Genomic DNA, 13,755 nt, shown 5'->3' on the forward strand with positions numbered 1-13,755 from the left:
AGGGGTACCGGTAATGTAATAACGCACTCGAAAAGCCAGCGCTATGTCAAGCTCGGGGAAAAGCCACAGAGTTGCTATTTTGGGGTATCCTGAAACAGCAGTCACCACATAGACACAGCCTAACTGTACATCTAGCTCTGTGTGGGTGCTTGAGCCAGAGACAGAGAGAGAATTTGCTGGTGGTATAAGCCAGTAGCAAGTTACTATATTCTTTTGGTGCAAGGGGTATACTGGGACAGAGTTGTGACTCCGAGGATTTTTGAGGTAAAATGCCTCTGTGAGCAACTCCTTAGATGGGACATCTTAGGGTATGTCTCTACGGCAAAGTTATTTTCGAATAGCAGCTGCTATTTCAAAATAATTATGCTAGGATCTACACAATGCAACTGCTATTTTGAAATAACATCGTAAGAGCAGTTGCCTTATTTCGAAACAGGTAACCCTCATTCCACACGGAATAGTAACAGAGAGAAAGCCGTGCTAGTCTATATACAATCAAAACAAAAAAGCAGTCAAGAAGCACTTTAAAGACTAACAAAATGTCTCTAAAGTGCTTTTTGCCTATTTTGAAAGAAGTATTTTGAAATAGGGGCTTTGCAGGAAGGGCAGCTTGACATAGTCATGGATGGGATGACTTAATTGGGGTTGATCCTGCTTGGAACAGGGAGCTGGACTTGATGACCTCTTGAGGTACCTTCCAGCTCTGTGATTCTATGAAATGCATTTTGGCTACATCTGCATCACAGGGATCTTTTGAAATAAGTTCTTCCAGAAGCTCTCTTCTGAAAAAACTTTTGAAAGAGCACATCCGTTCACAAAAAAGAGGCTCGAAAGATCAATTAGTTCTTTCAATAGAGAGCATCCACACAGCCAGAAAAGGCCAGGGATCAAAAAATCCAGTGCCATGAGGACTGCTCTTTTGAAAAACTGAAAAAAAGGGCCCGTGACGCATCTACAAATGCTTTTTTTTTTTTTTCTAAAGAAGCTTTGGAAAGAAGGTGCTTTTCCTGATCTGGAAGCGGCAGAGGACTCCTGGAAGAAGAGCCGCGTTCTTTCAATTTCAGTTCAAAACAGCTCATTTTGTGTGTTAACGCTCCGTGTGTTCTTTTGAAAAAGAGAAGTGTGTTTTAATGGTAATTTAGTGTCCCTCTTATGAGTTTTCGCCTACAAGCAGAAAGTTGGGAACCAATTGTGCTTGTATAGCAAGGGATGAGTGTGTATAAAATCTGCTTTTTCTCTCTGTCTCTTTCTCTCACACACACAGTGTTACTGCCATTATCTACTCATTTTAGTCCACTGTTTTTCACTCCACTAAAACTGAATTATTTAATAAAAGACAAAAAAAGCTTTAGTCATGTCGGTTAAACTTAAGAACAGGAATTTATTTTGCAATATGCCTACCAATGAAAATCATTCATGTGCCTCACTAACATTTAAATTGATCATTACTATTAGTATCAGACTTGAAACTGCATTTTTGTATGAATGTTAAGTTATTTTAAAGATATATTTTAAAACGCAATCTGGAAATAAGTGACCTTACGTGCACCGTCTAAAATTATCTGTTTAACAATTTTTTTGTTACGACTGGCTCCACTGGGATGAGCACAAGCTAAATTTACATTCTAGAACACTATTATTTGACTTTATCATTTTAAATAATGAATGAGAGTGCACAATGTGGTAACAAAAGTAAGGGTGATGATAACTCCAGCCAGGATAAGTTAGGCATGTCAGAACTCACTACTCTAAGAATTCCATTTAAACATATGGGAGAAATAAAATTACGAAACGCACAGACAAATGAGAAAACAAACAGTACTCTAATGTTTAACTAACTCTGAAGCAATAAAATTATGGAGAATAGGTGTGTTGCACCGTTTGACTGGGTGTGCTAAGAAGCAGTAACAACAATACGAATGTGTGTGTCTCTGCATGTGCGTGTGTGTTTGTGTGTGAGAGAGAGAGAATGTTGTGCGCCTGCGGGTGTCTCAGTGAGACTGGCAGCACGCTGTCCCCTTAAACTGAGCACTCATGAATCTGAACATTTGTTCAGACTCAGCACAGCTGCAGCCCTCACTCCAGAGTCAGGCATGAGTGTAGACAGGCTCCTGGTCCTCCCACTCCAGCTCAGCAGAGACCCACTCAGGCATGGCCACCTCTAGCATCAAGCAATCTCCCCATGGATCAGCTTTCCCAAGAAGGGGAGGCTGCCACTGCAGCAACAGGAGCTGGACAGCCAGGGAGCAGCAGATGCTACAGGTTGCCTACTTCTGGGAGGGATGACTCTAGCAGGGTGATTATAAGCCCTGCAAATACACACACACACACCGTGCCACCCTGGAATGGGGATGTGTACGGCAAGCAGACCTCTGGTACCGAATTCGGGAAGAGTGGGTGCAGGTGCTCCTCCCACCGCCCCTGAATGGCACCCCTGTGACCCATCCCAATGCGTTGTCTCATTCCAGCTCCCCAGAACCCTGGTTCTCCAATCCCCACTCAAGTGAGAAGTCATGGACTAGATCCTGCCCCATTCCCACAATGTGCAGTTCCTTATACATCATGAGCCGTCCCTTTGAATTCATTCACATGCATAAGGGCTGCTGGATTTACTAATTGTCTTCCAGAAGTTGAATGAGCAAGTTACAGTGGGCCCCGATCCTCACCTGATGGAAATTAGAAAAACTCCATTAAAGCCTCTGCACGATTTATACCACTGACTCTCATCCCATATATTTGAGAGCCCATTTTCTGTGTGAAGAAATGCCTGATGTAGGAATGCCAGCCCACTATCATATAGGGGGTCCAGATTTGATTTTAAATATTCAAGTCAAAACCCCCGTTCTGCTACGCTAGCCACAGTGACTAGAACTGAACTGACTTGTATAAATAACCTTAATTTGCTTCCCCTTCCCGTAACCTCTATCTGTTGTTATGCTATGAGCATTAAGGGCAGACACTGTCCCCTCTTGCAGGCATGACAAATACCTAGTGCATTGTGGGCACTACTTTAAACCTATAATGGATTCAGACAATGACCATACTGCATAGAAGGTGCTATTAATACTTTTTTATGAAGTATGAAAGATAAATCTTTATGTTGTCCCTGCCAAAACCTGACCTGTCAATATAAAAATATTGCCACGTAAGTAGGAGAAACAAAATAGGAAAAAAAGGAAGTTACTTATGATCTATAGTTAAATGCAGAAAGTCTTTGTAATACCATAAACCGGAGGAAAACAACTATGCAGAACATGCGAAACATGATTTCCTCTTTTAGCACATTGTTGGTATGGTATCTTTGGCTAAAGTGTCAACACATTTTTAGTTGAAATTTCCCGGTAAGCCTCTTATGTTGTTTGTGTTTTTAGCTCTAGTTAAAGTTGCCATTCTTCTCACGGGCTGCCTTAGAATATCACAAGCATCTCTAGTGATATATGTAATCCTCAGGGTTAATCCCTTTGGCTTTTTTGACATAGCTCAACCTTAATGGGCAAAACATGGTTTCCCTGTGTACTCAGAGTTCTGTTAGCTGGTGCCTACCGGATGAAGCCATTGCTCCATTTAGTCTCCATGTTTCTTTGTGGATTACTGTAGGAAATCAGGTTTGTCTACAGGGAGCAGTTCATGAGCTTTCCTGAGTGCACTGCAGGCCAGGTTAGCTGGGAAGGTGCAAGGTACCTTACCTTTTCCACTCTCACCATGTGCTTGTTTACGGACTAGGTAGACTCCAGCCTTTGAAGTTATGGTGCCTTTGATGAATGATGCAATGTTAGGTAATGTCTATTTAGCACAAATGCACTGAGGTGTTAGTAATGGGATAAAAGGAAGTATTTCAGAGGAGTAAATACAGCATGAATGACAGTAGCATTTACACAACAAACCAGAATAGGAAAAACACTGAGGCTATTTTAGTCAGGTATGGTTCCACTCAGAGAAGTGCCACCATCCAGCTTACCAAAGTTGTTTCCATGTGCGCACGTGTGGCTAGTGTAAGCTGCGCTACTTCCTCATCTGCTTGTGGGCCATTGATTTAGGGCCAAATCAAGTTCACCTTACTCACCGAGGCAGTCCTAGGGCAGTAAGTGAGGAAGGGTTAACCTTAATGGTTGGATGAATCTTGTGGAGAACCACCATCCAAGAGAAGTCTTATAAAACACATACCATTGAGAGGGGATTTTAAAAAAACTAAACTCACCTAGGCTCTGAACCTGCAAACACTTGCTTGTTTTACTTCTTGAACATTGTCAGTTAAGGCTGCTGTTAGGCTCAGGAAAGCAGGCAAAGGCAGGGGTTAGAAAGCCCAGACAAAGGATATGTAATTTAATTTAATTATTTGGAATTCCACAATCATAAAAAGGGGAGCCTTTCCCAGGCACCTCAACACCAATGTTCCCTGCAAGCTGAGTGCTTAGGCAGCTGCCCAGGAGAGATTCATGTGATTAGCAGAGTCCCCCCAGCACCCACAGTTGGCAGCATGGGTTTCTACTGGTGGTGAACAGCCGCAGGTGCCTTGTTGCACGTAACAAAATTTATTCCACCCATGGATGGAAAAAAATAGAGGGAGCCCTGCTCAACACCCATTACAAAAACAGAAGTAAAGTAAACAGAAGCTGATTCTGGAAGAGTCTCCCACTAGGAATTATGGGGCCAATCAACAGATTTAAGAGAGAACTGGACAAATTTACAAGTGTGATTGTATGAGAGGATTGTTTGTGTTGGTAGGGGGCTGGGTTCAACAGCCCAGAGGGCCATGGCTGGTTTATATCTTATGTTCCTAGCGAGTTGCTTCAGAGTTTCAGACAGCCACTAGCAGGGCTCAAGAAACACATTTTATTTTTTTTCTCTCCCAATTTTTTTTAAATCTTCCTATGCAGCATCAGAGCCAGTCAAGGCTGGAGATGGGTCACTGCAGGGGCTGACCAGCTCTCTGAGGTGGCATGGAGCAATCTCTCTCTCAGGAGCTAGGCTGGCTGTTTTTTGCTGGCATGCTTGAGAGTTGGAAAGGAATTTCCCCCAGTTCAGATGGGCAGTGACCTCAAGAGGATGGGGGGTGTCTTTGCAGTGTGTGGAGGGGCATCACTTATGAGGAAGACCTAGATATGTCTCATTTATGCATTTCCCTGCCATTTCAGGGCTCTTGAGCACTGGTGCACCCAGTTTCCTTCTATTCTCTGCCCAGGGCACATATTAGGTTAGTCTCTTGTGGGTCTCACTTACTTTGCTCTCCTGTGGGTTGTTCAATTAGTGTGTGCGTGTGCTGGAGGTCTTGGTGGCTTGTGATACACAGGAGGTCAGACTAGATGAGCTAGTTGGCGCTTCTGGTCTTAAAGACTATGACTCTATTACCCACCCCCTCCCCAGCCCATAAACACTGCAAAACACACTTTCCCCATCCCATAGATCAAATTCTCTCCACACTGCCTCTTCCACAGCAGGTACATCTTGCAGGCGCTCTTATGGCCAACAAACCTGGGCTACACTGGACCACAGGAGAAAGCAACTCATCTTAGAGTTGTCAGCCATCCTTGACAGGGAACACACTGTTTCCAGCCCTCTCTCTTGTAAGTCATAGATGTCCCAGTTTGAGTGTGCTAGTTGCAGCTGCGATAGTAAGGCTCAAGAGGACAGGTGCTCTCTCAAGTACAAAGGTCCCACGATATTTGGGGTTTTGTAGATGTGAACTTATCATATACTAACAGTACGTTCAAGATACTTCCAGTTACTCAAATTGTCATTTGCAGGGAACTTTACACCCAATATAATACTGGTTCTATGTAGACTTCAGTGTACCATGTTTGACCTTGAGTTTTGTACTTAGATTTATTAAAAGCATTGGAAGGGGAAGAGTAGAACTTTCTCTTAATTAGTTGGCTATGATTATTAAATAACACCACTCTCTTACCCATGAAAGCTCATGACCTAATTAATTTGTTAGTCTCTAAGGTGCCACAGGAGTGTGTATTATTTATGACTGGACTATATTGTAAGACTGTTTATGCTGCTAGAAGAAACATTTGAGATTTGTGACAGGTTTATCGTAATGAACCCACATAGAAAATTCATTTAAATCAGTTTCACTCCTTGCTGGATGGCATAGCATGGTCATTTTCAGCCTGTGGTCTGCAGACTCATGGGGGCTCACTGACTATGTCTAAGGGTCTGCGAAAGGTTCCAATTACAATAGGTCAGTGGTATTCAATCTGTGTTCTGAGGACCCCTGAGGTTCTGCAGAAGATGTCTAAGATTTCCAAAGGAGACCACATTTCTATTTGAAAATTTTGGACAGATTGACAAATGAAAAAGGATAAAGGTATAGTGAGCTGAACTACAAACACTGTATCTTCAAAACTGGTTCCTTCTATGGGAATTACTACAGTTTTGTGGGGAGCAACTTCAGCATAAACAAAGTTTCAGCTGAGCCACACAAACAGGCGTGGAACACTGCCTTAAAGAAATGTTTAAAGTTGAATGATTTAAGGCCTGAGCCTGTAGGGTTACCATAAAAAATAGAACACACCTGAGTGGGAGTGTATCTGTACCACTCCCTACCAACTCACATTGTATTCATGGGTTATAGTATATAGAGGACATTAATATGACATCAGTATACTGATGCAGCTATACTTCCTCTTGGGGTGTCCTCTTATTTGAAAGGTCAAATATGGTAACCCTGAGAGTACAAAATTTCCATTAGCTGCAGGTTACAAGTCTTCAATTTCCTTCAATCATGACTCCTTCCCTTTTGTCAGTTACCTGTTGCCATGTCTGGCTATGAGAACTGCAGAGCACCAGTTGTGGTTGGGTTGGAGACAGGCCTAAGAATGTGACTGAATAGATAAACTTCAAAGTTTGGCGTGATTCAAATGTGGAGTTTTGGTTTTAATCCACCTCTCAGTGAGACAAAAGTCATCTCAGTTTAATATTTTATTAGAAATTACAAAACACGTAATGCAGAAGGTTTTAAGATGCAAGTGTGAAATTTGCAAATACAGCACAGGCCAGTGAGAATGGATATACAAACTTTTAGGAACAGTAAATGGGAAAATCTCAAATTTAATATAATGTATGTATTCAGTGGCATCATGTGTTGAATGAAAATCCCTTTAAATCTGTAATTTTTGCGAGTAGATATCCTACAGAATTTCTGAAATTTATTCTTGTGAGATGTTTCAGCTATTAGCAAATAAGTTACATTTTAAGAAACCTTAATTTCAGGAACTTCGAGTGAGAAAGTAGATTGGAAATGCAAGATAATATAGCTATACCAAGTGTGAAAAGAAGCAAACACATAGCTGCTCTTTTACTTGCAGTTTCAAGGGAAATCCTGCTAACTGGCTGCCGAAGTAACCGATGGAGCAAGTGAAGCATTAGTGGAAGAACTGTGCTCTAAAACCATGTTCACAGAACACAAAATAGCATTTTCTTTAGCACCGAGTTTGGTTAGGAGGAAAGCCGCCATTTTGTGAGCTGATATTCTGATTTAGCAATACAGCATTTGCACTAATTGAAAGGTCAGATTTTCATTCACAGGAGAAACAGAGTCTTTTCTGCAAAGTGGTAGCAGACTGAGGTCTTAGAGGTTTGCAGCACAGACACCCTGTAATGATATGGTTTCCATCAGATGAGAAAAAGAAAGGGAAGTGCTCCTTTTGGGTAAATACAGAGAATTCTGTCTGTGGCTGCCTTGTACATCAAATTTAATAGCATCCTTCAACTTCCTGAAGGGGAGCTCTAAAGAGGATGGTGAGAAACTGTTCTCAGTCATGTCCGATAGCAGAACAAGGAGCAACGGTCTGAAGTTACAGAAGGAGAGGAGAGGTTGGATATTAGGAAAAACTACTTCACCAGGAGGGTGGTGAAGCACTGGAATGCGTTGCCTAGAGAGGTGGTCGATTCTCCATCCCTAGAGGTTTATAAGTCCCGGCTTGACAAGGTCCTGGCTGGGATGACTTAGTTGGGGTTGATCGTGCTTGAAGCAGGGGGCTGGACTAGATGACCTCCTGTGGTCCCTTCCAGCACTAGGAGTCAATGATTTCTTAAATTGTGGGCATTTCTGGCAGCTTAGGTCAGGAGCAAGCAATTTTTTTACATCAGGCTGGCCTTTTGTCCCTGCAATTAGCCAGGGTTCTCCAGCCTGGCTAATAAAATCCAAACCACTGAAAATTTCAGTTCTGTTCATATGAAGAAAACAAAAACAAAAAAGTTGCAGCACATATAAGAAAATAAGTACACAGAATATAAAAACGTTATTAATCAGTATATAAATGTGAATATACATACATAAAATGGTAACACATTTCAAAAATTTTAATGAGATAGAGTGTTTTACCTATATCTAGATCTAGATCTAGAGCTAGATATAAAAAACTGTTTATCTTGCTGTTTTAAGAGTCCGTTCCACCTACTCTGCAGCTTTGGCGAAAAAAAACAAAAACAAAACATCTCCCTGCTGTATAAACAGACTGTCGTCCCCCGGCCACCCGCCCCCTGCCTTCTCCAGCCCTCCTGGGCAAAGTTGAACAAAACAAAAGATCAACATAATTTCACTTAAAAAAAGAAAAGCCTGAACTCACTTGGGAAGCTGGAAAAAAGGGGCTGTCCCAGCAGAAGCTCAGATTTCTTACCCCCACTCAGCTGCCTCTGCCACACATGCCTTGCAGGTTGCTCAGGCTGGGAGATGCAGGGGAGAGCAGAAATAATTCCAGCACTCCCAGGGAAGGTGGACCTCTAGGGGACAGGAGACCTGGCAGCACAGGTCAGCCTAGCCCAGAGAAGCTGTGGGGAGGCTGCAGACGCCCCCATGTGGGGGAGGGGATCTGAAATGAAGCCAGCCCTTGGCCAACAGCAGAGACTGTGGAGGCAGGCCGCGAGGCACAGGGCAGTTGAGCTGTCAGAGGCTGCGGGTAGGCAGCAGAGGGTCCCCACAGGGTGTGGCGGGGAGTTGCTTGTGCTGTGCCCTTTTGAAATTTTGCGCCTCTCTAAGGGGAGGCATCCGCCAGTTTGTGCACCCCTGGCTTAGGTCGCGTTATCATTGCAAAATTATGGCAATAAAAACTCTTACTTAAAAAAATGTCTTCGGCACCAAGTTCAATATTGGTGCAACTTTACTGACTTCAGTGGCATTACACCAGGGATGTATTTGGATGAACATAGTTATCAACATGAAGATGCAGGCATTTCTTGAAGAGCTCATTGCTTTATTAGCAAAGCAGCATGCTAGGCAGCATTGCAGAGTCCCAGGCATGATTACTTGGCTTAGGAACTATCCAGTCTGTCAGCACCTAGGGACAGATAGTGATTCAGGGTGCAAAGACCCTTTGTCAGGATGTCTGCTGCTCTAACAAGTGCAACAAGGCATACGTAGCAGGTGCGTCCTCTCAAGCAGATACCTCAGTCAGCAGGAAAGAATTTAATAAAACCACTTAGTTGTTATCCAGTAAAGATGTACTAGGGCCAGAGAGGAGTTTGGCTTGAAGAGGCATTACAAACTCCTGGATTAAATGGTGAAGGTTAGGCTGTTCTGTACTTCCTTCTTATTTGGCAGAGGCCTTGCTCTCATTTTCACTGAAAATGACAAAGGACTTGATTTTTTTGAAGTTCTGAGCATGTCCTGATCTTACTGAAGACAATGGGAGCTATGGTGCTCAATGCCTTAAAAACCAGGCCCATCTTGGATCAGAATTAATTCCCTGTTTCTTCCAAGCTTTCATGAACATGCTCTTCTATGGCATTTTAGGAGTAAGTAATTTTCCTGTTGTGTTCTCTCAGCTGCAGGTCTGCATCTGTTTTCACATCTGGAGGCTCAGAAAATTGGCTGTGAAATGCTTCCAACTGGATGATTTTGAGGATGATATTGCATGTGTATTTATTGATTACAGTACCACACCCTGAATGCTCCTTATTTCCACCTGTATCCTAACTTCATGCTGAGCTTCATTTTCTCTGCACCTCAAGCAATTACACTCGAGGCATTTAAGAAGGAATGTGACAACATGACTAACTCACCACAGGACAAAGCTTGTTCCTGAATCAGAACAGATGACCTTGAAACTGAAAGCTCAACATAAACGTGAAGCCTGAAGGAAATGCCATGTGTAATTTTTACCTCAAGACAACTTGGTCAGCAAGAAGCTTTAGAGGAATAATGATACTGAACCTTTCAAGCAACAATCTTACTTAGACGAGCACAAGTAAAATAAAATACCGTGAAGAGCATAATAATGCTGTACAAGACAGCGAGTGGATACAAAGGAACAAGACAAATACATGTTAAAGGTGCTGCTTCTCCAATCTTTTGTAATTGTTACCTGGCTAAGAAATTTGAAGATAGCCGGAAATTTCACTGGTAACCTAAACTTCTCATTAGTGTCCACATCTGTGCTAAATGAAAATAAATATGACGATAGACAGCTCAGTTTGTTACAACAATACTAACGTTAAGTGTTACTATGCAATTACATACACTTTGATTCTGGTCCCTGGATTAATAGGGAATGTTTTAGCTCTGTGGGTCTTTTATGGCTACATGAAAGAAACTAAAAGGGCTGTCATATTTATGATCAACCTAGCCATTGCTGATTTAGCACAAGTCTTATCCCTGCCTCTGAGGATTTTCTACTACTTGTCTGGAACATGGCACTTTGGAGAAGGTCTCTGTATGTTTTGTTTTTACCTTAAGTATGTAAATATGTACGCAAGCATTTACTTCTTGGTTTGCATCAGCGTAAGACGATTATTGTTTCTTATGTACCCCTTCAAGTTCAGTGACTGCAAACGTAAATATGATGTGTACATCAGTATCGCTGGGTGGATTGTAGTCTGCATTGGCTGTTTGCCTTTTCCTCTACTAAGATTTAACAGTACGATGAATGCTAGTAAGTGCTTTGCAGATCTTCCCATAAAACCCATTGACCTTTCCAACTCCATTGTGATGGTGACCATAGGTGAGCTGATAGGGTTTGTAACTCCTCTGTTGATAATTTTGTATTGCTCATGGAAGACAATTCTATCATTAAAAGAAAAGAATTCCATTTCCCATGACTTTGGAGAGAAAAAAAAGGCTTTAAAGATGATACTCACCTGTGCTGTGGTATTTCTGATTTGCTTTGCACCTTACCATATCAGTTTTCCTTTAGACTTCCTTGTTAAATCAAACTGGATAATAAACGACCATGCCCGAAATGTGATTTCAATATTTCATGCAGTGGCGTTGTGTCTGGCCAGCTTGAACTCTTGTGTAGACCCAGTCATATACTACTTTACTACAGATGAGTTCAGAAGACGACTTTCAAGACAAGATTTGCAAGACAGTATTCAGTTACACAACAGAGGTTATGCAAAAAAGCATTCCAGAACTGTGTCATAAGCTGAGGTAGTGGAATATTAATATTGCACTTTCTGAAATGATTGAAAGTTTGCTCATCATCATATTCTTGGGGCCCAGCATGCTGTGGAAAATTCTGAAGTCCTTTCTCAGGCAAACATCTGTTGATTTCAATGAACATTTGACTGATTTAAAAACTGACAAAGGACTTAGGGATTTGACCTTTTTCTTGGAAACCTTCTATGCTTATTGAAGTGTATCACAAAATTATAGATAAGATGCCCAATACTGGAAAAACCAAGATGGAATAAAATAGCTTTGTTCATGGGAAACTGATGAAAGTGAGGTTAAGTTTCATTTGTTGAAGAGAGGCAAGACCAGATGTTGCTGTGTATAGGAAAGGGAGCATAAAGGATGGGACCTCCAACTTCCCTCCTGTATCAGCTTTCAGTCATGTGACATGCAGTATACCTTGTCCCACTGGTCACAACCACAACATGCAATGTAGCAGCTCTGTAATGCGTTGCCGAGGCCTTCAGGTGTTCTCTCTTGAATGCCCCCCAGAGAATTCTCTGCTGCTTTGGCTAACAATGCAGAAGAAATGCTGATTTGTAGCTTACTGTACCTACATAAGAAGGCTCGGTATTTGGCTCATGGTTAGGAGGCTGCTACGTCTCCAAACCACAGCTAGGCTAGGCAAGCATACTAGGGCCCCAACTGGCTACAGTGCACAATAGACCTCCTAACTGAGTAGAAACCACATAGTACAATTCTGGTGGCTTATGGAGAGAGGAGAAGGTAACATGTTGGAGGCATGGACTGCAAGGCTCTACGTTTTGCAGATTCTGGGCAGCTTAGGTGAAACAGTCTATGTCCACTATCCCTCTCCGCACCTTACTGAAATATTTGCTACCACTCCACATGCTGGCAACAGCTGGGTAGTTTGAGCATCGCCCAGCAAAGCTCTTTGAGTTGCGTTTTGCTGTGTGACCCAGATTTGGCCTTAAAAAAGAAGCATTTGGGAAGATGTGATTGCAATAAACACTGGGTTCAGAAACTTTGTCAAACTTCAAAACAAGTAAAATTGTCTTCAGGCTGGGCCTATTATTAATGTTGTTTTCACTAAATAAGGACTTTTATATTTGACCCCATAGTAAAACATAATTGTTATTTAATTTGTATAGCATGCCAAGGGTCTGTTTAACACAATAGTAATCGTATGGAGAGGAAGATGAAGTTCTTGCCTCAGCGAGTTTACAAATAAATATAAATTAACATAGCCTCATATTTTTGAGTACATCATGTTATACATTCCACCACCTTGGCTCTAAGATCAGGTTGGTTTCATCACTTAAGAAATGTCAAGACCCACTTGTTCCTAGAATCAAAAGTCCTAAAATGCCCAGAAAGTGTTTTTTCTCCACTTCCTGTTTCTGGCTCAAACGTGGAAATGCCAAAATACTATGAGCAAGATTTTAGTGCTAATTTTGCAGACTTAAGAAAGCTTCCAATAAAGGGCTCCACACTTCATGATGCTTATACCAAACCAGATGTCAAACAAATCTTTGCAGGCTCACCACTTGCTGAAGGTGCTGAAATTTTGGTACTTATAACTGACTTTTTGTGATTAAAATAGCTACATTTTTATCTTGTCGGCCACATTGCAGGTGCATTTGCAAAATATCCAGAGGGAGTCCAAGTTTACACACCCGCTGTTCATTTCATGATTGATTTCAGATGATGCTCTCTGTACTTTTTAAAACATCAAATTCTAGCCAAGTGAAAACCCAGGACAGCTTCATTCCTGACTTCAACTGGGTTAAGATAGGGCCAGGGGAGTCTAAACTCTCTGAATTTTGCTGGTTTACATTTTGAAATGAAAAGTAAACTAATGTAAACTAAAGTGTAATTTCAAGGTAGAAGACTGACGTAATTAGAAGCAAAGATATTTTATAATATCTTAGAGAGATTCTTACAATGCAGGTTCAAACCTGTTTTTTGTTTTTTGTAAGTAATTTCTTTTATACCAACTATAAAAACCTGGGACTGTTGTTTGGACTTAACCCTGCATTTTACAGGCACCTTTCTGTGGAATTTATTTTGTATGCATTTTTTAATGTTAAGAATACTGTGAAAATATATAGTTTTTATTTAATGAAAATGTTGTTTTGCTAGATAAGGACATAATTTATAAAATATTTACTTTCCTTGGAACTGATTGATGTATTAAGGCTGTTAGGACATAAAGCTCAGTTTTATACGCACATACAATAATCCCTTTGTACATGCATATGTATGAGTCAAGGTGCCGGTCTCTGTGTTTGTCTGAGTATATAGTGCTTAACGGGGAAATGGACAAGGAAATTGGAACTGGAAAACAATCTATTTTCCAGAATCTGCATAATGTTCATGACTGCCTATAGTTAAAT

The 13,755-nt window shown here is 41.5% G+C and overlaps 1 protein-coding gene across 1 annotated transcript; it reads left to right on the top strand.

Moving 5' to 3' along the window:
* The first annotated feature begins 8,615 nt into the window (after positions 1–8,615).
* On the top strand, positions 8,616–11,790 carry GPR174 (G protein-coupled receptor 174). The gene has a single exon (XM_075007780.1). It carries the CDS (start codon positions 10,388–10,390, stop codon positions 11,366–11,368), a length of 981 nt encoding a protein of 326 aa, XP_074863881.1. The 5' UTR covers positions 8,616–10,387; the 3' UTR covers positions 11,369–11,790.
* The last annotated feature ends 1,965 nt before the right edge of the window (positions 11,791–13,755 follow it).

This window comes from Carettochelys insculpta, chromosome 13 (genome assembly GCF_033958435.1).
Source record: "Carettochelys insculpta isolate YL-2023 chromosome 13, ASM3395843v1, whole genome shotgun sequence".
NCBI classification, from domain to species: Eukaryota; Metazoa; Chordata; order Testudines; family Carettochelyidae; genus Carettochelys; species Carettochelys insculpta.